General features: G+C 43.6%; 1 protein-coding gene across 1 annotated transcript; it reads right to left on the bottom strand.

Annotated features, from left to right (window-relative positions):
* Positions 1–972: 972 nt before the first annotated feature.
* Positions 973–16596, bottom strand: ASB9 (ankyrin repeat and SOCS box containing 9). The gene is made up of 8 exons (XM_058861950.1): positions 16251–16596; positions 11560–11639; positions 10245–10352; positions 9171–9321; positions 8449–8583; positions 6938–7129; positions 3758–3924; positions 973–2627 (listed from the first exon to the last, which is right to left on the bottom strand). Exons 1-7 carry the CDS (start codon positions 16342–16344, stop codon positions 3800–3802), a joined length of 885 nt encoding a protein of 294 aa, XP_058717933.1. The 5' UTR covers positions 16345–16596; the 3' UTR covers positions 973–2627; positions 3758–3799.
* Positions 16597–24721: the final 8125 nt, after the last annotated feature.

The following is a 24721-nucleotide window of genomic DNA, read 5'->3' as shown; positions in this document are numbered from 1 at the left end:
TCTCCAGCACTGAGGTAGGGATGGAGTAAGGGTTACTGTGTTGAATGATACAAGAATTTGAAACATTTATCGTTCCAGCAATAGTTCACTGCTGTAATTTTAAAGAAAAGTGGATTCCCTAGGTATCCTAGAGAGCAGTTCTGCATCAAATGTTTCCTGGTGCATGCAAGTGAGTATCCCTTGGAGCAGTGAGCTGAGCAATGCGTCAAGGAATGGCAAATAATTGCTCAATATGCATAGAAATAACTCCAGGGAATTTCTATCCAAAGCCAGCAGGGTTCAGGCTGGAACTGCCAGAGCAAGGAACCCTCCACTCTGACAAATACAGTGCATGTGTTAAGCAAGAAGAAGTGAATTCAGGAGCATCAAGTCTCAGATCCATGATTCTCAAGAACATGAGTCTGATGGGAATTGAGCATATCCCATATTAGGCATAAAAGTACTCTCTTTTTCAACACTAACCTACTATTTTTCAACCAGCCTGTCCCATTTTATTAAGCTAGTAAAGTAAAATTTATTTCCTTCTTAGTCATCTTGAAAAGAATTCATGTTCGTGGACAAGCAAGAGGACATTCTCTGAATATGCTCCAAAGCTGTATGTTACATTTACTAGATTTGCATGTCTGCAGTTTGCAGTTAAGAGGAAATACAAAACAACAAGAAATGCACAGGACAGCTGTGGACCTTTGCACCTGCACAACAGCACCAGAACTTTGTGTGTGCTTTTTGCTTAGTTGGCAGGAGAAATAAATTGATGCAAATCAGTTAAAAAAACAAAGCCAAACTGAAGACAATGAGCATCTAAATTTACATCTTCTCCTGCTTTCTGGAATCTCTATCTCCTTTTCACTAACCCTCAAGTGAGAAAAGAAAGAATTTCAGGAGTCCAGCTCTACATTAAAGCATCAACAAAAGGCAAGATTTATACAGTATTTGCATTTTAGTCCCATCTTTACTATAGTTTTATTTGAAGGAAATATTCGGTTCACTACCTGCCTGCAGGTGGGATTACAAGAAGTTAGAATTCAAAACCCCATAGTAGCAGTCAATCCACAAAATTAGGGCTATCATTTCAAAACTGAATGAAAACAAACTGACAAGCAAAAGAGTATGAACTATTTATTTCTGAGAAAATAGTCTACAAAATTGTGGCTTAACTGCCATTAAACTGTTAACATAAAAATAGAAAAGAATCTGATAAAATATATTTCTGATAATCATTTAAGTCCTGCATTACAGTTTGAATGGTTTAAAATATAGAAAAAATTCCAAACCTCACCTATAATGAGCTTATTCAGTTTGCATCTTGTACTTCTACAGTTTATAACTGGGTAAGTGTTGATGCATAAAGCTGTAATTCACCAGTGTTGAACACAATTTTTTTGAAAATAAATAAGTAAACACACTGAGATGATACAAGCTGAGCATAAAGAATTCATCCTAATTACATTTGGGCAAAGAAATTCAAGTAAACAGAGTCATACCATAAAATTTTCATAAGAAAAGCAAACTAGAAGTAACTCGCTCACCTGGTTCTCAGAGCAATTTTCTCCAGGTATTATCATTACTCCTATAAACCCACTGGCTGAAGTTACAAAATAAGATGCCTACAAGCAAAAGAAAAATTAGTATGTACAAAAATGTTCCATCATCTAGAATATAATGAGATCTCCAGCTTTCCACTGTGTCACCAAAGCAGGGATTCTTCACACATTAATGTCCAAAAGTTAAGCACCAGGTTCATTGTCCATTCCCTACCTGTTCAATGGAGATTCAGCTTAACTAAGACACTGATTTTAGAAGAATATACCTTTCCTATCCCAGATACCTGCTTTTATTCAACCTCTGTGAGGACAGGTATCTCCTTTTCTTCCTGGGCATGAGGGCAACAATATAGAAGGCCATCTTGAAACAGCCAATTAATTTTTACATGGCTCAAAGATGTGTGATGAACTGGGTCAGATAAGTGTTTTGTCCCATTAGGGTACAATTTGGTGTCCCAAAAACCCAACAGAACTGTGCTGTGTTTGGTCAGCACAAAGGAATCAAATCATCACACTGAATACCTATAGCCAGCAGTCATGTTGTGCAGACAAGGACTTGAATTGTGATTTACATCAAATACCAGCATCCAGGTATCATTTGATCTCTCCTCTGTAACCTTCCACTTGCACAAGGCAGGCTGGCTCTGCTCCCACTGGCACACTGGTGAACACCAAAATCAGGTTTCATACACTTGAAGGCTGGCAGTCTCTCCACTTCTGAGATGAGGACTCTGTATCTCTCATTGCTGGTGTTAGCAATGTCATCAGCTTCTGCACTCCCAGCCCACTCTTACGGAGTCTCCACTGCGAAGTGGAAAAGGATCTCCACAAGCACCCAAGTGTGTGGCTGCCTCTTCAGCTCAGGGTGACATGGAAGCCCTTCAGGGAACTGGGCTTGCTGCTGCTCCCAGGTGATACAGATGCACTTTGGTTTAGAACTCAAAAGGAAACAGGGCAATGTGAAGAAGAGCTGGAGTCTCAGTATCCTTGCTCCTACAAGAATCAGGCAGCTGATACCCCTGGGGGAGCAGCCAAGTGAGCAGAACGGTCAGAACTGCATTTTGGTGTCAACACGATCCATTTCTGAAAGGGAAAGAAAAATACCCAGTGTTAATGTTCAGCTGGAAATATTTGCTCTTATGACCTCACTGGAATAAGAACTACATACGTCATACACTGAGCCAACTGCTCAGCAACCGAGCAGGGGCAGTAATTGTGCACTGTTTTTTAAAATTTGGAATGGACTTTGATTTCATTGTTTGTTTTATGACTACACATTAGAGGCATTATTATTACTGCTCCCATGGAAAATGCTATGACTGAGGTAGCAACCATCCCAGAAAAAAATAGTATCTCACTCTTAATATTTTCTTGGGTGGAGAAGGGGCATAGAAGCAGTTGTTTTTCTGATGCATGCTGAAAAATGCTTTGGAAATACCACCTAATTTTCAGGGCAGGAAATGCCTCAGTGCCTGCTCCTGATAGCCTCTTAGCCCATGTCTTTGAAAAAATAACATGCTACAAGGATAAAATGGGTCATTCTGAAGTGTAGCTCTTCTATGTCTCAAAGTATCAGGAGTAACTGCCTTAATGGATGATTAAAAACTTTTGCCCTGCTATTATTGCACAGTAGGGAGCTGCCATCAGCAGTGACCTATTTGCTGTCATGGCAGAAATGCTTATTGGTGCTTATCTGTCCACTCCGTGATCTCTTAGAAAATAAAAAACTTCTGCCAGAGGGCCTTCCTTGCTTGGCAAGTGGGTTCAGTTGGGTTCCCTCCCCTTACTCGTGGTGCTGTGGGCACAGCCCTCACAGATGACAGGCACATGAGCACTGCTTAGAGAAAGCTCTCTGTAGCTCTCCTGGTGTGCCTGATGTTTACATGAAATGCTGTTACTGCTGGGCTGGGATGTGTGTTTTCTTTCTGAGGGGTTGTCAACCACAAGACCTTTGGAACTGTGCCAGAGAATCAAGAGATCTATTTTAAAATGTTATGCTAATCTTCTGTGCTTTCAAGGGCACTCTCACACCACATTTCCAAGCTTCACCATGCAATCACACAGGATTGTTTCCTTCCAAAAGGATTTGGTGGGGGTGATGGCAATGAAGACTGAGCAAGTTGGTCAGTCCCAGGCTTCATTAGTGACCAAAAATTGCCATAAATTATCATTGCAAACACTGGTGACGCTAGTGATGAAAAACGTTAACTAACCTTGCTGTGTTATTAAAGGCACCGTTTTGAACATAAAAAGGCTCAAATGTGGAGAAGGAAATGTTTCAGCTCATCTGGGAGGAGAAGTCCAGTTATTTTTTGATGCTGCTTGTATCCAAAGCACCTCCTGATGCACAGGCGGCACAGCTGCATCAAGGACAGTGGCCCTGGAGAAAGATCCAGGGAAGAGGTTACACACATGGCTTTATAATGCCAAGACTATAAACCTGAAACAGCAACTGTGCAGCCCACCTCCTGCAACCAACCTCTCATCAGGATTTCACACCCAGCAGTGAAAAGTCAGACCTGCACCCCCCAAAGGACAGCTGCCCACCTGCAATCCAGTCCATGCCTAGTCACTGTCATTACTCAGCTGGCATCAGCAGCATCAGCCTTTGCCTTTTAAGCTGTACAAATGTTTGTTCTGTCTGAGAAGAGATGATTGATGCTACTTTAAAAGCCCTTCCCTCCTCTCCCCCAGTGAGATCAAAGTTTTCAGTCCACTGCTTTCTGGAGGCCTATTTCATAACACTGACAAACACAAAGCAAAAGAAACACTATATAGTTCTTTATTTAAACCTTCCAAGTTAACCACATTGATAGATGGGAGCCCTGTTGAAGAATCTTCGTCACTTTACAAAAAAATCAAGGTATATTAGCATTATACACTTGTTTGGGTCACTTATCCTTTTCAGGAAGGGGAAGATCATGTATCAAGTTTTACCTGCGGCACCTGTCAGCGTTCAACACTCCAGAGCATCGTTTGCTCAGGGGTGTGCAGGGTGGCAGGGGCTGTGGGAGGGCAGGTAAGGAGATGGGCACCAACGATGGATGCAGGGGGTGGGGAGGTCATGAGAAGGGACACTGCAGAAAGCACGAGGGATGTGAATGAGCTTGGAAGGGACAGTTTAGGTGCTCTCCCTCCTGAAGAGCAGAGGGAAGGAAGGAATGCCACAACAAAAATGTGGTGAGAGGGCAGCTTTGATCAGCTTTTGAGACTTCCCTCGTACAGGACACCACACTTCCAGCAGCTCTGCAAGGCTGAAAGCTGCTGTGCTATCACAAGGGCCATGCAAAGGGCTACACCCTTCTGCTAGGAGCCAGCATATGAGTTGTTACCCTGCTGTTAGGTAGAAAACAAGGCAAACTAGTTAAACTATTGCAGTATCACACTGACTGACCCCAAAGATAAATGCTGTGCCTGCAAACATCTCATTGAAAAAACAAAGGCTTCCATTAAAAGAAAAAACAACCAAACCCAAAACATAAAGACTTATCAAAACACAAGCAGTGACACTACACTGGAAAATATTTTGCAAACACAAGCACACTCTTTAAAAATACAGTACATTTTTGGAGCATTCACTAATTCTCCCACCCACACACAGGACTGTCCCTGAGATGTAAGCATGGATTGGGATGATCCAGCAGCACAGTGAAGGGAACCACCACATGTACTACACCTGCTCTGGGCTGGTCCTGGGAGGGTGACTGGATCAGCACGCTCACCAACTCATCTCTGGTGGCCAGACACGCTCCCTGCAGCCTGCCTGGCCATGGGCTACAGGGCTCCAGCAGCTGGGGTCTGCCATGGGAGCAGCTTTTGCACCACTCTCCTAGACTGCAATTGTTCAGCCAGCCAAAGAAGACAGACATCTGCTGTCCACAGGCATGACCCCATGCAGAGAAGGACACGGAGAACATCAGAAAAGACACTATTCCACAGGAAAATTCCCTTCAGGCATTTATTGTTTCTGATTTTGATTGCTGAATTTCACTTAGAAAAGTTCCTTGCTGCCCATGCTGTCAGCTTAGCCTGAGCAGTGTTTCTAGGCCAGCTCCTGAAATGTTTTTCTATCTCAAATAAACAGGACACATGCAGTGCCATGGCAGTCAGGAATCAAATGCAGCAGGGACTGGAAGACAAGATCATTGCTCTGTGTGCCATAGATTAGGATGGGAAACCAAATATCCGCTGCTCATGCGTAACATGCACAGCACAGGTGTTTCCACGCTACTTTCACATTATTATTTTAAGCAGGGCCTGATTCATCATTTTGTTGTTCCAATTTTATCTGAGTGTGAATATTTCAATGGCAACAATCTCATCAACATGTAAGTGGCATGAACCCTACCATCACCAATTTGTTTAAAACAATGAAAATCCAGATTATTTAGTAATGTATATAGCTTGCTGGCTGAATGAGAAAACCTAAGTAAGAAGACAAGTACAAAAATGAGTAGACACTAGAAATCTTATTCTAATTTCTCTCAATAATATTTCTCTCCATACTTCATTAAAGATTTCATAATCAATAAAATAAAATAAATTTACCTGGAACTATTTAATTTACAAGTAAAAAATGGACTCTTCCAAAAATTTAAGTTTATGGTTTGATACTGCTGTTATTATTCAGGACATAAAGTTGGTCTTTAGAGAAAGTCTAGAGTATAAATGAATATAAATATATAATTCCATATATCATTCCTGTGCAATTTTCCCTAATGTCCAAAAAGAAAATCAGGTAATCTTTCATTTTAAAGATACTTTTGAATCTATGTAAAGTTTGAACCAAGAATAAAAGTAAAGGGCAACAAATTAGAAAACAAATTTTTCAATATACTTTTTTTACTATTACATACATTAACATTTTTGGGGTTGCAAATCTCCATTTATGTATTTGTGCTGAGATGTACAAACCTGACCACCTACTGTATAGCCAGAGATTGCAAACCTCAACCTCACTACCCAGCCTCAATTCCCATCAGAGGTGATTTGCTGCCTGCATTTGTCAGCACACTAAACTAAGACAACCTGACACAAGGGAATCGAGAGATTCTCGCTAAACTCAAAGTTTTACATAATGAAAAAAACATTAATTTCTAAGGAGTCTTTTGCTTGTTTATTAACCCTAAACTCTATTTTGGATTATATGGCAACCTCTGTATGATTGCCTCCTGATGCAGTAGATTCAAAATCTGGAGGTTCAGGAAAGGTTATTTTTCTTACATTATCTCTGCTAGTGCACCACTATATTCTGGCACTTGCACAATGTCCCTAAGTCAGCAAATGGAGGCAAGCTCAGTTGTTCCCAGTTTTCTAGTGCTTTCAGCCTGGAATAGCATAGCCTTCTGCAATCATCTGTGTGGGCTTTCCCTAACACAAGTTCTAAGGGGCACCTTCTCTCTGCAGGAACAGCTGGCCCACAGGGCAGCCAGGTGGGACCAGCTCCACTGGCCTCTTGTTTTCAGCGTTCTTCACCCAAACATCTGCTCCAAAGTCAATCAGCAGCTTCACCAGCTCCACACTGCAATTCCTGGCAGCCGTGTGCAGAGGGGAGTCCAGGCCCTTGCCGCTGTTCACACTTGCTCCTGAACAGTAAGAGAGGGCAAAGAACAATGACAAAGAGCAATGATTAAACAGTAGCCCATTTTCATTCACTGCACTAGCTGCTATTTGTCTGAATAACACACAAATGCAGCCAGGGGTGGACTCCCTTATGCTGGGCTTGGTGCTACAGTTTGCACAAGCACAACTCTCGCTGGCTGAGCAGTGGAGCTGTGAGTAAGAAAACGATCCCAGAGGAATGGTGCATGAGGAAGTCCTTCACCCACAGCCCAGCCCATGGACATCCTGAAGCATGACAAATGCCTATGGCCCACCTCTGCTTCCCATCCCTTAAAATAAATGCAGGATTTCAACTCCGCTGTACTGGAGGCTTAAGATGGTGGGATTTCCAAATGCCAAAGCATCTGTTAGGGAAAAAATGTGAGGATAGAAAAGCTCTAGAGGTTCTTGGTAGAAGAGGGCATAAGCACCCCTGATGACAGTTCCCCCATTCATTACCCTGGATTAATGACTCCTAAAGCACCCTAGGAAAGGTGAGCTGCAGAACTAATTCAAAACTGGAAGGTTTTTATAGTACACATTCCCATATACAGGAAGCAGCAGAAAAAAAAATAGCAGAAAAAAGAAAATAGTTCTCAACCATTTAATATTTAGATTAATTTGTATTTGACCTCTTCCCAAAAAAGGTCATTATACTAAACAGTCACCTACCTAAAAGGTGTTATATATGATTTTTGCTTGTTTTTTCCAAAGTAGCTTTGTTGGTGCATCATTTTTGTACCAGCTCTGTGGCCATTTTAGGTTATATGACCCCTTTAGCTAGAAGACCTGTACTACTGTAGATAACAAGAAATGGTTTTGTGTAATTATCCAAGCGTATAGACTTACAGCTAGGTTTGTGCGATGCAAAAGATATAGTGCTGAACCTTCTTCTGTGTCGTTAATGTCTCAAACCTTTTATGAACTCATTGGAAATTAAAATATGTTTGCAGAAATACGGTGTAAAAGTGGCTGAGTCAGTTGTTTTGGGTAAAGAGGAGGTAAAAAAAATTAAAACATTAAATTTCTTCCTATCCACTTCAAATAACTGCAGCATCACATGCATAGACACTGGAAAGGAAAGCTTGTTCCAGGCACAATCAGCCATGTGAAATCCAGGATCACCCATCTTTTTGTTGGGAGCTATGAAGCTGAACTCCTGGGTCAAGAAGAGCCTGATCTACCACATTTAACCAGGGCTGGTATTAGGAGTGGAACATCTCCTGGTCCCAAAACACAAAGATAAACCAAAGATAGATGTTGCAGGAAACGAAAGTACACCATTCTTTATTTTTGTTTTTACCTGACTCAAGCAGCTTCCTGGCACAGTTCAGTTGCTGGTTCTCACACGCTACATAAAGAGGAGTTCCCAGGTGCTTGATGTTGTGATCTATATTTGCCCCATGGGATGCAAGGAGCTCAACACACTGCACATGACCTTAAAAGGGATAAAGAAAGAGTCAACTCACAGAGATCAGGCCTTTTTTTTTTTTTTTTTTTTCAGCAAATTCCCTGTTGCAGCAGTGTAGTTTGGCAAAGATTCAAAGTTTTGTCAAGAGGTGGTAGTGTAAGACTTTCATTCACTCCAATGGATCCAGTCAGCAAAACAGAAGCTGAAAAGCCACGTTTAGCAAAACAGGCTAAAGCCTCACAGGCTAAAAGCCCTCACATTTTATCTGACTCATTTCAGATGTCTACTGAAGATGAGATGAATCACTCCATGTTTCTCTCCATTCCTTTTGAAGATAGCCAGATGTCTCCCTCAAATGTCCACATTGCAGGCAGCTGACTTGAACAATGCATTCCCTTCCAGGTGTCACCATGTGAATTCAGAGGATCTGACAGCTGAGCTGACCTGCCCTTGATGAGCAACAGGGGTGGGAAGAACTGCACCCCTCATGATGAGACCAATTAGCAAGGCATTTTACATGACCCAAAGCAAGAAAATTATCTTCTTTATCTCTCTCCTCCACTTCAGCACACTGCTGGTAACATGGAAGGGAGGGCTGATGCCTGTGGGGTTACCTCTCTTAGCAGCCTCGTGGATGGGGGATGCCAGGTCACAGGGAGGCTGCAGGCTGGCTCCATGCTCCAGCAGCAAATTCAAGCAAGCCACGCTGCCACTGACACACGTGTTGAACAATGGTGTGTGCCAGTCAAGAGTCACTCCATTCACCTGGGGGAAAATAACACAATCCGGAAAGTGTTTCTATCTTCTCGGTATTTCAGAATTGATGACAACTAACCAGTTTCTCAGCACAATATAGGGTTTTTGATAATTTTTATTTAATTCCATGCCAAAACTCCCCAGTGCTCCTGAAGACTACAACTTTTCATTAAAATGTTCATTAAAAAAAGTATATTTTTAAATTGCCTCCAAGTCTCTCCTACTAAAAAAAAAAAACAAAACAAAAACATCAGGGCCACTCCAGGGTCTCTCAGGAGCTACCAAACTAAAAGTATGACCATTTCTCAGTTATCTTAGCTGAAACACACCAACCCATAGCCCTCTCCTGAAACAGTCTATTTTTGGCTGAATGTGTGCAGCCCTTCCTTTTTTTGTTTTCTTTTTTTTTTAATTTTAAATGGAAAGGGTTTTTTACTGGTAAGGTAATGTATGTATGAATCGATTTTCTTATTCATTATAATTTTGACATTAGCTTGAAAGTAGTGGCCATGAGACACCATTTCACCATTTTATTTGCAACTTGTTTCCATTTCTTTCCCATTTTATTGTCAGTTGATCCCAACATTCCTGTGCCTCTGCTTAAGACTCTGAATATTGATACCAACAAGATTAATGTGTGCATAAAAAACACCCTTAACTTCTGCAGGATAATAAACACTCTGCAAGATGAACTTCCCCTTGTTCTTGTGAAAGATGAGAACATTTCATCCTCATCTAAAGAACAATAATAGCTGCTTCTTATATCTGTGCTTTTTTGGATCGCTTTTTTAGGACGTGCATTTTGTAAGTACCTTAAGCAGAGCTAAGTACAGAATATAAATCACAGAGATACTCTGCCATCACATACTGTTAAAGTGTGGTAATACAACATACTGAAAGTAGGGACAGTGGTGTGTCCATCACGTACTCACCCGAGCACCATGTTTTAACAGGACACTGGCACAGGCAGCATGACCCCCTAGGCAGGCTTCATGGAGGGGAGACACCTGGTCTGCTGTAACAAGATTGACATCATTCCCCTGATAAGATAATGGAAAATATCATTACAAACAGCTACTAAAACCCCCATACAAAAACCAGCAATAAAAAAAAAACAACAAACCAACAAAAAACAACAAAAAAAACAAACCCCAAAACAACAACCAAAAAAACCCTTCTTTAAAAGCTTCATGTAACTAGACCTTCCTCAACTGCCTGGAGCTATTCACCTCAAAAAGTAAGGATGAAGAGGATGAAGAGGCTGTGATGTTTTGGATGAAGTGGATACTGGCACAGAGTACCTGAGGTCATGGCTTGTGCACACTGAAAACCAGCACAGAAAGCTTAGTGGAGTGTCCAGTGGGAAAATACATCCTGTTAGGAACTCAGCGTGATTTGGTTTCTACTACACTGCAGATAGCAAAATCTGAAATAAAAGAAAATGATGAAAAGTTGCTACTAGAGCTCTTGGCAGGGCCAGGACTGCTGCTTTTCTCTATCACTGCTCAAGCCTTCTGACCTTCTCCCCACTGAGTCTGTGGTTATTTGACTGGGTTGAACCCTGAAATGCTCGAAGTATTTTCTGCTCTTTGCCTGGAGGCAACCACTGAAGGAAAGAAATGCATCAGAAACATTGTTTGGCTTCTACAAGATCTTTTGTTTCTAGCAGTCTTGGTGCTCCAGAAGACTAAGCTGGAAGAGTCTCCAATGCCCCTTCCCTTTCCATCAACTCCTTCACAGGTTAAACCCAGGGATTTGAAGAAGCAAAGTGGTGAGGTTCACAAATCACTTCTACCTATCCCTGACCTTCTGGAGTGGGACCAGGGCCTTGGGATACACTCAGGCACTTCAGAAACAAATGTCTGGGTGACTGAATTGAAGCCTCAACCAGACCCCTGACTGGGTCCAGAGCTGGCCTTCAGGGGCACCCAAAACTGCTCACAGGCGCACACAGGAGCTGCAGAGGAGCTGCCCTCAGCCATCCAGAGATCCCAGTGATCAGGGTCTCATTACCTCTGCCAAAGTTAACTCATCACCCAGGACAGTTCAGTACATTATCAAATTAGTGCACAAAGTTTGTGCTGGGCAAGGAACTGATTGTAGAAAAAAAAAAAAAAAAAGCCTGTTGCATGCAGATTTCACTGTGGCCTGGTTAACAAGACTTTCTCACCCTGGAAGTTTCACAGTAAAGCACAAACTGCATTCATCCACTGAACAAACCCTGCAGAGAAACCAGTGGAGAGGTACCTGTTCAATGAGCTTCTTCAGAGAAAGCAGACGCCCATGGATAGAGGCCTCATGTAAAGGAGACCAGTCTGAAACAAAGTCTGTATGAAAACAAAGACAGGAAAAAGGCTAAAAATTCTATTTCACTAGCATACTTTACTCCAACTGTGTGACCTCCCTTCTACTTTATTTGAGCTGCCAAGATTTCTTTGGAGCAGATGCTGTGAGGGATACAGACAAGAGGATATCTTCTCTCTGGGTTCATTTTTAACTTGTCCTATGTTTGCACTGCGCAGCTGCATTCCCCTTTAGAAGACAGGAGAGGGATTTGCAGAACATCACCTGGCTCTGGCTGGGCTTGTCCTTCTCGCTGAATTATTTCCAAGGCCTTTTTTTTTTTCATAAACTTATGACATTTTACCAATTAACTCAAAAGGAATATGCTTTGAAGAGGGTTTGGCTGATCAGTCATTTACCCCTGCTCTGAGCTGGACTAGAATCAACAACACTTGGCAAGAGAAGGGACCAAAGTACAAGAAGGCAAATTGTGCTGCTTGTTGATTCCATCTTTCAGTTTTCAGTGTCTGGTGTGAGTGGTGCATTTTAAGTAATAGCTGTGCTCTCTGCATTGTTGAAACCACAAAGTGAGGTACAGCACGTATATACCGTGCAAATATTAATAGAGGGAGATCTTCAGTATTACAGATTTTATGGCTCAGAGCCAACTGACAGCAATAATCCTTCTGGGATATGTATGTTCCAGCATTCAAAACCCAGTGTCTGCTCTATGTCAATGTCCCAGGTTCCCCCTGGGAAGGAAGGGAAGCCTTCACAGAGAGCACTTCCCACAACTTCCTGTGAAAAGACATTTTGCTGCTCTCTGGAGATGTCCCACTCTCTTACCACTAACTACAGAGAAAACTCCAGTGACCAAGTTGCTGAGTTACTGAAGTTCTCAGGAATTACAATAGAGTACATGTATGGAATGGAATCCTAAATAGCAGGGAGTCTGCCTTCAGCAAAACACCCTAATAAGCCACTATAATTCTTTAAAACAATGTTTACACATAAACTGATGATCATAAAGGTTTTAAATGAAAAGAAGGTATATTTAGACCAGACATTAAAATAAGGTAGTGAAATAATGGAGCAGGCTGCCAAGAGAGGTGGTAGATGTCCCATGCCTGGAAAGATTCAAGGTCAAGTTGGATGGGGCTCTGAGCAACCCGGTCTAGTGGAAATGTTCCTGCTCATTGCAGGGGTGTGGGACTAGACAACCCTTAAAAGTCCCTTCCAACCTAAACCTGGCTATGAGTCTATGAACTAGCTTTTAAAGAAATTTGTATTCTTTGTTATTGGCATTATTTGAGCTCTGCCTGCTCAAATTGCTCATGTTCCATAGCACTCATATGCTATGTTCCATGGGCTGCATCCCACAACAGTTACACAGTTTCATTAGGCTCCCAAAGATCCTTCCACTTTAGCAAAATGGACAGCCAATTCTGGAAGCTGCAGTTTGGTTTATATGGGTAGAAAAACTAGGCAACAATTATTAAAGCACAGAATTATTAACTGAACTGAATTAAAAGAGCTTTACTCTGCAATGTGTGTCAAATTGATGCTTATCTGACTATGCTGTTGTTCTTGCTGATCCTGCCTGTATTACAGTCAGTTGTGTTTCCAGGGTATGCAAAAAGCTTTTCCTCATCTGAAAACTAATGTCATTGCCTAAATTGCATGAGTTGTAAGGGAAATATGTTTACAGAAATTCTAAAAGTCTCGATGGAAGTACAAGTATTTTGAGCTGCAACTTGAACTTTTTTTTGGCCACACAAATACTGGCAGCCTTTGTGCCTGTACCTGTGCATTGTACCAACTTGTAATATCATCGTGTCAGAATTCTGGTTACTAGGAAGGACGTATCCATGTGCAGATTTTATCCATTCAGTCCTTGCTTGAGAAAAGACAGGTTTCTACTGAAACTCTACAAAAAGCCAGACCAGCCATCTGTGGACTGGCCATTAGCTTGCAATTTTCCAAGTCTTAAAAATGAGTAAAAAGATTGACCATATAAGCATCAAAAATAAATGTCAGTGAAAAATAATAGAGATATGTGCTAAGACATGATTTATCTGCAAGTTCTGTAACAGAGAAACTGAGAGTTTTATCCTAGGTGGAACTGGAGTCCTGTGGAGCCCTGTGGAATCCATCACACCAGCTTTGGATACTTTTGGAAGAGTGGTATTAAAGGCCTGACTGATGACTAATTGTGATGGCATAACTCCAGATCTGCTGCCATGAACTGCACAGCCCCAGGCTGATGTCTTTCCTGCCCTATCTCCATCTGCAGCAAACACCTCTAACCTGAAGCAATGTCAGGGAGACAAGCCTCCTGGAAGGGATGGCAAATTTCCCAAGTTTCTTGACCCAGGGCATCACCTTCTGGCAAATAACAGTATCTCTATTTTCTGCCTGCTCCAGGCTGGAACTCGTGTTTCTTGCCTGGAAGAGGAGAAACACTGCAGTGGGTTTCCATGTCGCATTGCCCTCACTGCCAGGAGGCACACTGTCAGAATATGAAAGATCTGTATTGTATTTGATTAAGGCCTAAGAAAATGTGAGTTCCAGCTGACCACAGGCTTTCAAATTCCTGAACTAGTGGCATTCATGAAAGTACTCAAAACACTCTGCCCACCAGAGCTGCACATGAAGTAGCAAGGCTGCTGTATGTGGGGGACACAGCTGTGTTCATTGTATGTACCACCACTGCAACAAGGATTCCTGATTGTCAAAAAAGACGTACAACTGCTCTTTCACAAAGAAACAAGATAATTTGTCCAAATTTGAAATTTACCCACAGCTTAGTCCACAGGGAGGTGGAGTCAGACCCCAGCAGTTCAGCATCTAAATATCCAAACCCCACTGGCTTTCAGTGGCTTTGGGTCACTTAGCTCCCCTTCCACTGCAGAAGACTCCAGCCAGCCCAGAGGTTCCATTAAACCTCTGGTCATATTTGATTGCATTGCCACCACTCAGGCACGGGACACTGGCAGGGTGGTGTACACAGAGGGAGCCTTATAGCAACAACCATGCACACATGCAAATTTTGACTGCTCCCTTGCACAACAGAGCTCTCACAGGACCTTTCTAGACCACTGTTTTTTGTGGTGATGGCTGAAGCAACTTTTTCCAACCTCTGACCATGTGAGGGCACTGCATCCTCCGTGCCTGTCCTCACGCTGGTTTCCTTCTGTGCCTCTCACACACAGTGCAGCTTGAAAGGGGCTCTGAAGTCCTTCCAGTGAAGGTATGCCCTTGCATTCATATTTGCAGATAAAAAATCCCAAGGCATTATATAGAACAGATTACAAATGGTATTTTTCATAGTCAAAGGCTGCCCCTTAAATTTGTGATATACACAGCCTGAGCCAAATACATTGCTGCTGGAAATTGCCAGAAGAGCTTAGTGACTCTACTAAGGAATAGGCAGACACAAAAGGAATGGACTGAACTTTGATTTTCAAAGGACCAAATGATCTGTGCCCAGCACTGTGTCATGTGGGATTCCCTCCTTCCACCCTCTATTTTGCTGGAGCTCATCTCCAGTGTGGACTGGTTCACAATGTTAATAACATCTCTGCCTTCCCTCTCACCCCAGCCTCAGGCTGTACATACGTGACACACACGAGGACAGGCAGACTGCAGATAGACTGGTCAGCCTTGCATTTTGGTTCTATGGTCCTAATTTTCAATTTGGTATTAATGGAAACATCCTGAACAGCCCAGGAAAGGCGCAAGAACAGCATAAAGTCACGTTTTCTGAATTTACCTCATTCTCTCTGCACTCGCCATTAGATGAAGGAGCAACTTCACAGAAACAGAGCTACATGGAACACGTCCAGCTAAGGATATGAAGTTAAATTATTTGTCTTTTTTTACCATGTCATGTTTTCAATGGCTCTGGGCCAGACACAAAGCAATGAACAGAGTGAGGCTATTTCTCTGAGTAACTGCTCACTATTATGTGCCCACAACAGCATTGGTCACAATAATGCCATTGCAGAAGAACCCAGTAGGCTCAAACAACACTTAGGTCTGTTCATCTTAAAGTGCAGGGGAACTGATAAAAGATAAAGGAAAAAAAAGGAAAAATAAAAAAAAAAAAAAAGAAGAAAGAGAAGACAAAAAAGAAAAGCAAAAATTAAAATAGTCAAAAGAAAGGATAAAAGAAAGAAGGAAAGTAAGGAGGAAGGGAATGAAAAGAAAGAAAAAGAAAAAGAAAAAGAAAAAGAAAAAGAAAAAGAAAAAGAAAAAGAAAAAGAAAAAGAAAAAGAAAAAGAAAAAGAAAAAGAAAAAGAAAAAGAATTGAGTCAGTGCTGAGCTTCCTGCTGGCACTCATTTCAGTCAAACATGCCACATTTCAACTTATTTTTCAGTATGCTGAGGTCCAAGTGGTGCATTTGTTTCTGCTTGCAAAAACGTACTACAAAATCAACCACTCTTTTCTATGACACAAAGGAAAAACGATAAAAAATTCAGTATCAAACAGAAATAACTTTTTTTAAATCCCCTCAGAAGTACAAAGGCATGGGGGTGTTTAGAGGGCCGGACCGAGGACCTGTCCCGAATCAGGGCGCAGGGAGCCACCGCAGCCTGTCCCTCGCTGCCTCCGGCAGAGCCGGGGCTCCTGGCCAGGCAGGAGCGTCACTTACCCCTCATCAGCGGGTTTGATGGAGACGCTGCACATGCCTGGCCTCCAGCTCCTTGCAATTTGCTGGCATTTTGATTTGTTCTCTCATCATCCATCTCAGCTCTGTCTGCCCAAGCGCTGTTTTTTCACTTTGTGGTTGGTTTCCAGAGTTCAAATTCCATGGTCCCCGCGGAGCCCCCAGCGGCCGGAGCGCTCTCTGGAGCAGCCTGTGGCCGCATGAGCCGAGCAGTGCAGGCAGAGCCCGGGACACGCTGCCGGCAGCTCTCTGTGCACAAACTCCAGCACCTGGGGTGGTATTTAACAAAACAGCCCCCGGGCTGCCCTGCTCGGCAGCCGGCCATCCAGCCCAGCCAGAGATGTGCCTGATGTCACATCCTCTCCAACGCGACGCCCAATCGGGGCGCCCGCCGCTCATTTTTATCAGGAAGGAAATTCTTAGTTTGCCAAAAAAAAAAAAAAAAAAAAAAAAGGCAGAAAGAGCCAGTTCAACTAGTTGGGCAAACTCTGGCTGCAGGGGACCCGCAGAGAGCCACGGGCAGCAGGGCAGGGCTTTGCGGCTCCTCGGCTGCGCGCCGAGCGGAGCCGGGCGGGGGCCAGGGCGGAGCGGGTGCGCTGCTGCCGGTCCCGCGGAACCCGAGCTGCATCCCGAGCCGCATCCCGCGGAACCCGGGCTGCATCCCGAGCCTCATCCCGCGGAACCCGAGCTGCATCCCGAGCCTCATCCCGCGGAGCCCGAGCTGCATCCCGAGCCTCATCCCGCGGAGCCCGAGCCTCATCCCGCGGAGCCCGGGCTGCATCCCGAGCCTCATCCCGCGGAGCCCGGGCTGCATCCCGAGCCTCATCCCGCGGAGCCCGGGCTGCATCCCGAGCCTCATCCCGCGGAACCCGGGCTGCATCCCGAGCCTCATCCCGCGGAGCCCGGGCTGCATCCCGAGCCTCATCCCGCGGAGCCCGAGCTGCATCCCGAGCCTCATCCCGCGGAGCCCGAGCTGCATCCCGAGCCTCATCCCGCGGAGCCCGAGCTGCATCCCGAGCCTCATCCCGCGGAACCCGGGCTGCATCCCGAGCCTCATCCCGCGGAGCCCGGGCCGCATCCCCGCTGAGCGCGGAGAGGAGGCTGCAGCGGGGCTTTCGTCCCTTCACCCTCTTCAGCTGAGTTCACCGAGTCACAATCACACCAGCAACTTTGTGCCAAAACTGCGTCCTTTCATTTGTAAGCAATTTCTCAGCCTAAACAAACCATCACAAATCAAACGTCATAAATAAATTTAAAAAAAAAATAAAAAATAAAATAAAACAAAATAAAATAAAATAAAATTATAAATAAAGTCATCTTTGTTTCAGGAGGACCTCTGCCTCATTTCCCTGCTGTGTCTGTTTTGCTTCCCAATTTAGTGCCATTTACAAGCACAAAATCCTTTTTCTGTCGCTGAATATTTGCCCATTTGTGTACAAGTGCAAGGAGGCAGAACTTCCATGCAAATTCTAAACCATGTAATGTTTTCTGTTTGGGTTTTTTTTTCTGTATGGCTACTAGAGCAAAATTCGTGTTTGTGTATTTGGGGATTCAAAGTTGTTAATACTAGTCTAATTCTGAGCCTAACTTAGTTAAGCCTAAGAAACTTGATTTTAATATTTCTCTCAGTACTGTTTGCAAGAGATCTGGAATCATATTTAGAGTTTCTTTGTCCATATTTTTAAAAATATCAATTTGTATTAAAAGATGCAAACAGCAGCTGAACATCATCCACAAACCTTGACAAGCAGGGAATCTCTGACAGCAGCCTGGGCACAGCTGAGGACAAAGCCAGCCCTTTCCATGGTTCTCCCTGCTGAATGCAGCATGGCCTCCCATGCTGGATGCAAGCTGACACTTTGATCTGCTTGGAAATTACATTTCTGTCTTAGCCATTTCCACACTAAAACTGTTGTGGGAAGAATGTGTAAACAGAGAAAGTGGAGTAGGCATTGTTTTTGAGGATTGACATGTAAAAGGAATGGAAAAACAATTTTTCTTCCTTAATGTTGCTTGAGTTTAGAGGTTAGGTTACCACATCTTGTGTATGATCATATCTCTAGCAGATCTAGTATTAACAACCATGTCAACAATTCCACCACTGAAAGGAATCAATGTATGCATCCAAGTGTGCAAGCTCAGAGATGTGTTGTCATATTCTCTGATGACCAAGAAGATAAATGCAGCAATGACCGGCAAGATCGAGTGCCTCAAGAAGTTTGCAGATGACATGAATCGACAGTTGACACTCCTTAAGGACGGGATGCAATAGCTGGGGCCTTGGACAAGCTTGAGGGTTGGGCCTGCAGGAACCTCATGAGGTTCAACAAGTCCCAGTGCAAGCTGCTGCACCCAGGTCAGGGCAAACCCAGACTTGAATACAGGACTGTGAGAAGAAGTCACTGAGAGCAGCCCTGCAGAGAAGGACTTGGGAGTTCCTTGGGAGTTCACTTGGGTGCCCCATGGCACCCTGGGCTGCATCAAAAGCAGCATAGCCAGCAGGCTGAGAGAGGGGATTCTCCCATTCTACTTTGCCCTCATGAGACCCCCCAGGAGTGCTGCATCCAGCTCTGGGGTCCTCAGCACCACAAAAACACGGACTTGTTAGAGCAGGTCCAAAGAAGGACCACAAAGATGGTCAGAGAGCTGAAGCACCTCTCCCAGGAAGAGAAGCTGAGAGAGCTGGAGTTGGTCAGCCTGGAGAAGAGGAGGCTTTGGGGAGGCCTTACTGTAAGTTAAGGTGCTTATAAAAAGGAGGGAAAGGGACTTTTTATATGGGCAGATAGTGCCAGACCAAATGTCAATGGGTTTAGATTGAAAGAGGGCAGATTCATATCAGATGTTAGGAAGAAATTCTTTACTCAGAGACTTGTGAGGCTGTGAGTGCCCCATCCCTGGAAGTGTTCAAGGCCAGATTAGATGGTACTCTGAAAAACCTGATCTAAAGAGTGGCATCCCTGCACATGGCAGGGCTTGGGACTATCTGAACCTTAAGGTCCTTTCCAACCCAATCCAGTCTGTCATGAAAGCTGTGCTCCTCTGAGTTACATTTAAGATGCCCTTATGCTGATGTGCAGCCAGATTACAGCAGAGAGTAGCTAGAAAACACATGGATCCTGAGTTTGATGGGTATAAATTATCTGCTGAGGTCTTGTTTTAGCTAGCAATTCAGACATACCTGACGAGGCAGTGTGTGCCTTTGGCCTGGTGTTCACCATAATATTATTTTACCATCTAGAGCCACTCACTTCTTAAACATCACTTTGATGTGAATGGCGTCATTGAGCTAAATTAAACTCCACAAAAAACACATCCCAAAAACAGGGGATTCCTATAGGTCGTTCTCAGCCTTGCTGAGAGCTGGAACATGCAAGAAGGCTTTGATTCATTTAATCTCCTTTGTTGCTGATCGTTTTTGGAAGCAAGCAGTAAATTCTCCAGCAAAAAGGAAACATGTTTTAACATCAACCTTGATCTCAAGATAAACAGCACGGAACTTCAAATACAGATTAGAAACAGCTTACACAGCACAGAGACACACCAGACCTTTTAAGTATTAAAATACTATTCTCCACTTAAATAGCAAATACACCCACAAGTTCTACATAAACAGGCCTAGCTACAGAAATTACTTAGTCCTTATTCAAGTGCAGCCATAGAAGTGCAGAGTAAACTGGAATCTACAACACTTAATATTACTTTTCTTCTGTTTACAGCATGTCTTATAAAAGGAATCTTTCTTCTTAAAAAATCTAACTTTTTTGTAATTCAGTGGACTGTTCTACTATATTGATTCTTTTTTTTCTTCCACTTGCTAATCAGTTTTTTAAACTGCGCAGATAACTTGTACTAAAACTTTATTATTATTAGCACAAATATTGCTACAAAAGTGAAAATGCACTTCTGGTAAATCTGTCATGGTATGAAAATTCAGCATTGGTTTCTGAGGATGCAAACCACAGAATTACAGAAAATGTTCAGAAAATTGGACACAAAACATAAGATTTGTTCAATTTGACTTCAGAATCTGGGTGAGAAATGCTACATTTTCTGTGGCACTAATGCAGAAATATAGGCATTTTCAAACCATGATTTTCCTCACCTACTTTAAATGTCTACTCTGGGGGAACACATATGGGAATTTTAGAGTCAGTCTTCACCAATTGTAACAGGCACCCCTAAATCATGAGCACAGAATTAGGTGTGTATGTGTAAACAGCTGAAAACCACTTTAAAACATGGCTGAATTGACAGCCAAGGGTCCCAGCTGTCATGTGCCTTGTCCTGCACAGCCTCTGGGTGCTGCAGCTCAGGGTGAAACTTCTTCTGTCCTGACAAAGGCCAGCACTGCCCAATGCCTGAAGCACAGAGCCCCAGCTTTGGAGTGTCTGTGTCTCAGAGAGCAGGGTTTGGATGGACAGTTCAGACAGGTTTGTCTGCACTGATCCAAGCTGTCGCTCCCTGCCTGGCTCCCGACTCTCAGCAGAGAATATCCTGTACGAGGGAGAGCAGAGCTGACCACAAACTGATGCCACAAGTGTCTCAGTACATGGTCCATTGTGTCAGCTCAAATACCTGTAAAAGCAGTTTTCTTCTCCAGCCTGCAAACTCAAGCCCTGAGACCCTAGCACATGCCACATCCTCCTCTAAGGCAGTAATTTCCAGTCAGCAAGCAAGGCAAACATCTGGGACAGCCATGTTTTAAATCACTGCAGTTAAATCTGCCAGAGCTTGCCCACGGGAGTACTAAAGCGCTGGCGTCATTTCCAGAGATACCTGGGTTTGCTTTGGAAATCTGCTGTGAAATCCTTGAGCTGACACAAAGTGGAGAAGTTCTCCTTTGGAGAAATTAATAATACTGTCCGGTTCTCATATCCCTAATTTCCTTTCCTCAAATCAAGTCTCTCCTCTAGAGGCTTTCCTTCTTTTACAGTTTTTCTGACATTAAATGTTTTCATTTTCCTTCCTCTCACCCTCACAGAAACCTCCCTCTTGCAAACATCCCATCATCCTGGCTGGGGTTCAGACAGACTTCTGCAAGAAACTGTTCCCTTCTGCAGGATGGCAGATTTATTTAGCAAGAGAGACTCTAATTCAAAACAAACAAAACCTGAACAAAGCATCAAACACATCCTGGTTGCCAGGTGAATAGTGTGGTGAAACATCTCATGTGACAAGTACACACCAGCGAGCAGACAGTAGGTGTAACAACAGCAAAAGAGTCAACCCAGTCCTCGAGAGCTGTGGTGGTTTTTTAGCACAGTCTTCCAGCATATGGCAAACTGCAAGGTAGTCTTGTCCAATACCAACTTTTAAGTGAAACCCAAATCCAGGCATAGAGCAGATTTCAATTTCTTTCTTCCCCTTTTCTAACTGTTCATTATTAGTTTTGAAAAACAGTAGGAATTCTTTGGTTTGCTGGAAAATTTTTTTGGTTCCCAAACTTTCCAGTGTAAAATAGCCATTTCTGAAGAAAGCAAAATTACTTCCTCAAAGGTATTAATTTTGTCAGAAACTTTGCATTTAAAAAAAAATAAAAAATAGAGTTTTCCACTAATCCCAGTGGTTAGACCAGTGTGGAGAAACCCCAAATGTAGCACAGACAAGCTCAGAGCCACAGAGGCCAGCTGGGTTGGCCCTGCTAAGCAGCCCTCACATGGCAGGTCCCATGCATGGTGGGTCTTCCCAAACAGAACAACTTTCCATGCCTTTTCCTAGTTTCTGTCTCTTCCCACTCCTTATGAGTACCAGGAGGCAACAGCAGTAACAGCTAAGGAGTTGGAAAGGCAGATGGAATGGTGAAAAAAGGGTCATGGGATGGTGGTATCTACTGAAGAGTCTCCTCTGCCCTGGTGCTTCTCTTCCCAGTCTTGCTGGGGTCAGATGTTCACTGCTTTTTGAGCACATTACATTTCAATAAGCTCTTCCACCCACACTCACAGGCTGTTTTCCAGACCTTGGAGCTCCCCTCTAGAAATTTTCCTTGTGTGGCACATCTTTTCACACTGCTGCATGTGATGGGAACAGCCAGCACATTCCAGCTGTTCTCACAGCATGTTCTCCCAGGAGCTCCCCTCGGGGAAAGCTGCCAACACCTTATCACTTCTACAAAATGCAGTTTGTGGACTTACACAAAAGACACCCCATGGTCTCCCAAACACTTGTCCAGAACTGGAACTTCTGTTGGCATCTAAAAATGGGCTTCAGCAAGCAACACTGCCAGCTCAACTGCACGAGAAATAATGGCAGCCAAAGAAAATGTCCCCAGACCCTGCACCTGGGTCTGTTCCCTCCAGCATCCCAGGCATAGCAGGTGCACCTCTTTTCTTTTGGTAAGGATTGTTAGCATGTTACTAAGGTGGATGAAATTACTCAGCTCCCCTGAACAACATCCTCGTCTCCCTGCCCTGCTCCTGGAAGATGGCATTTGGTGCCAGTGGAGAAGAGGGTGTGTAGAATAGTCGAACCCATAGGATATGAACTGTTCCAAACATTATCTCCAGTTCTGAGAAATCCACTCAACTGGTGTTGGGCAGATTAGCTGCTTGGATCAGGAGCTACCCACATTTTCTGTGTTGAAAATGCAAAGCTGAGGCTGCAGTAAGCAGTCAGCTACAGCAGTAGTGTGCCTTGGTAGGTTTCCTTTGCTGTCCCTGAGCACAGGTTGGCTTTTGTTTTACATGGGGCTGGAAATCCTCTGAAACAGCCAACAGATGCTGATTCACAATGCTGATGTTGTTAAACTGAGTTTCGCTTCCTAAAGGATTATGAGCTGAGTGCAGTGACAAGTATACCAGTTTTATCTTAGTACTGTATCCAGCTTGGCCACTCATCTGAATATCTGATGTTGCTGGAGAAGGAGAACCTCCTCTGGAAACTGATGTACAGAGTGCAGGGCTTACCTGAGGCATAAAGATGGAAATGTGTGGCAGGGCTGCCTGACCCTCTCCTTCCACGAGCTGTGGGACATCTCTGGTGCACAGCAGGCTGCAGGTAAGCTCCCCCAGGGCTGCACCTCACCTGGCCACTCCAGCTCCCTCCATGTCACAAACCAGGAGTGACAGAGCCTCCCTAGGAGCCCAACAGCCCTTTGGTGGGTGCAGGGAAAGCTCTGCAGCCAGCTCTTGCCTGGCCAGGCTGCAAGGAGGCACTGAGGGCCAGACTCACACATTTCTGCACCCTCAGAGTCCACACATCCTCTCAGACTGCTTGGAGGGGCCAGTTCTCCACACAGCTGCCCTCTTCAGAACAGACCTGGGAGCCGTCTGCACATGCAGAACACAAAACAAGAGTTCTCTAATTAATTCTGCAACTTGACCAGGTGGTTATTATTTTCTCATCACCTGTTCTTGTGACAGCATTGGGGCAGACATCTGAAGATCTGAAACAAGTCCTTCACTCAACTTACCATTTCTTCTGATGACAAAGTTTGGTAGAGATTTGTACCAGCAAAGAGAATTATCTGTTAAAATGTATCAAGGATGAGCCTTTTTAGTCACATACTTGAGACATATTAAAAAAAAAAGACCAAAAACCAAAAAACACCTAATGAGTAATGTAATAGTAAGTGGCAAAACCATATTTTTTCCCAAGCTGCTGCAAGCATGAAAAGCCCAGGTATTTCTCAGCCATTTACAATGGGTAAATAGCAGACAGGAACATTTTCTGCACAGTAAATCATTTCAGCTCAGAGACTTTCATAAATATCAAATGAGGTGCCATCCTGCCAGACACCCAGCAGAGCAGCTGTGGTGCCCTGCAACAGTGGCAGCCCACAGTGAGTGGGAGGGGAGTGTTTTGGGGGTAAACCTGGAAAGCACTTTGAGAAAAAAGGCAGTGGCAGCTCAGGGGGAAATGTCTTGCCCTCTCTATAACAACAGCCTGTAAGAACCTGTCTGTAGAAACAAGCTGGAGTTACTTTTACTTGTTGGCATTGATTTAGAGGAAAGTTTTCATTGAAGTCTTGGAAATCCCCAACCCAAAAAATGTGTTCCTCAGTCACTGTAATTATTCAGGATGCCATGTTTAATATATATATCTTGCTGTAAATCTGTAGTGACCCTGAAAGCACAAGTAACAAGGAAAAATTAGCACATTCATTAATTAGGAGCTACTCTGGGATATTTGAGGATTAGTGGTCTTCAACAGGTACTCAGTAATGAAAGGCACAGTGCTGCTGACTGGTAAAAGTCAAAGTATTTTTATACACATAAGGTTCCAGGAAGCAGGAACTCACCCTCTGAAACAATTAAGAGCAAACATCTCCCTGTAGGATAATGAGATAGAAATAATATGCAAAGGTTGACCCTCTGGGCCAATGTCCTTAAAAATATTTCAGTTTACTTACATTGTGATAGAGACAGAATAAAAAGGGAGCACTAGTTTCTACATAGGGATGAGGACACTTTTTTGTTTTCAATGAAGAAAATGGGAAAAAAATATGTCTTGTTTCAACT

This window comes from Poecile atricapillus, chromosome 1 (assembly GCF_030490865.1).
Source record: "Poecile atricapillus isolate bPoeAtr1 chromosome 1, bPoeAtr1.hap1, whole genome shotgun sequence".
In the NCBI taxonomy this organism is placed as follows: Eukaryota; Metazoa; Chordata; class Aves; order Passeriformes; family Paridae; genus Poecile; species Poecile atricapillus.
Note: the sequence above shows the minus strand (reverse complement) of the source record. Positions and strands in the feature narration are given on the sequence as shown.

Excerpts from the sequence above, each read along its gene's own strand:
- ASB9 (XM_058861950.1), bottom strand. The coding sequence starts at position 16,344 with ATGGATGATGAGAGAACAAATCAAAATGCCAGCAAATTGCAAGGAGCT. Across the intron at positions 8,584-9,170 it reads CCACGAGGCTGCTAAGAGAG|GTCATGTGCAGTGTGTTGAG; the intron begins GTAACCCCACAG and ends ATCCCTTTTAAG. Across the intron at positions 3,925-6,937 it reads GCTGTTCCTGCAGAGAGAAG|GGCCACTGTCCTTGATGCAG; the intron begins GTGCCCCTTAGA and ends ATCTTTCTCCAG.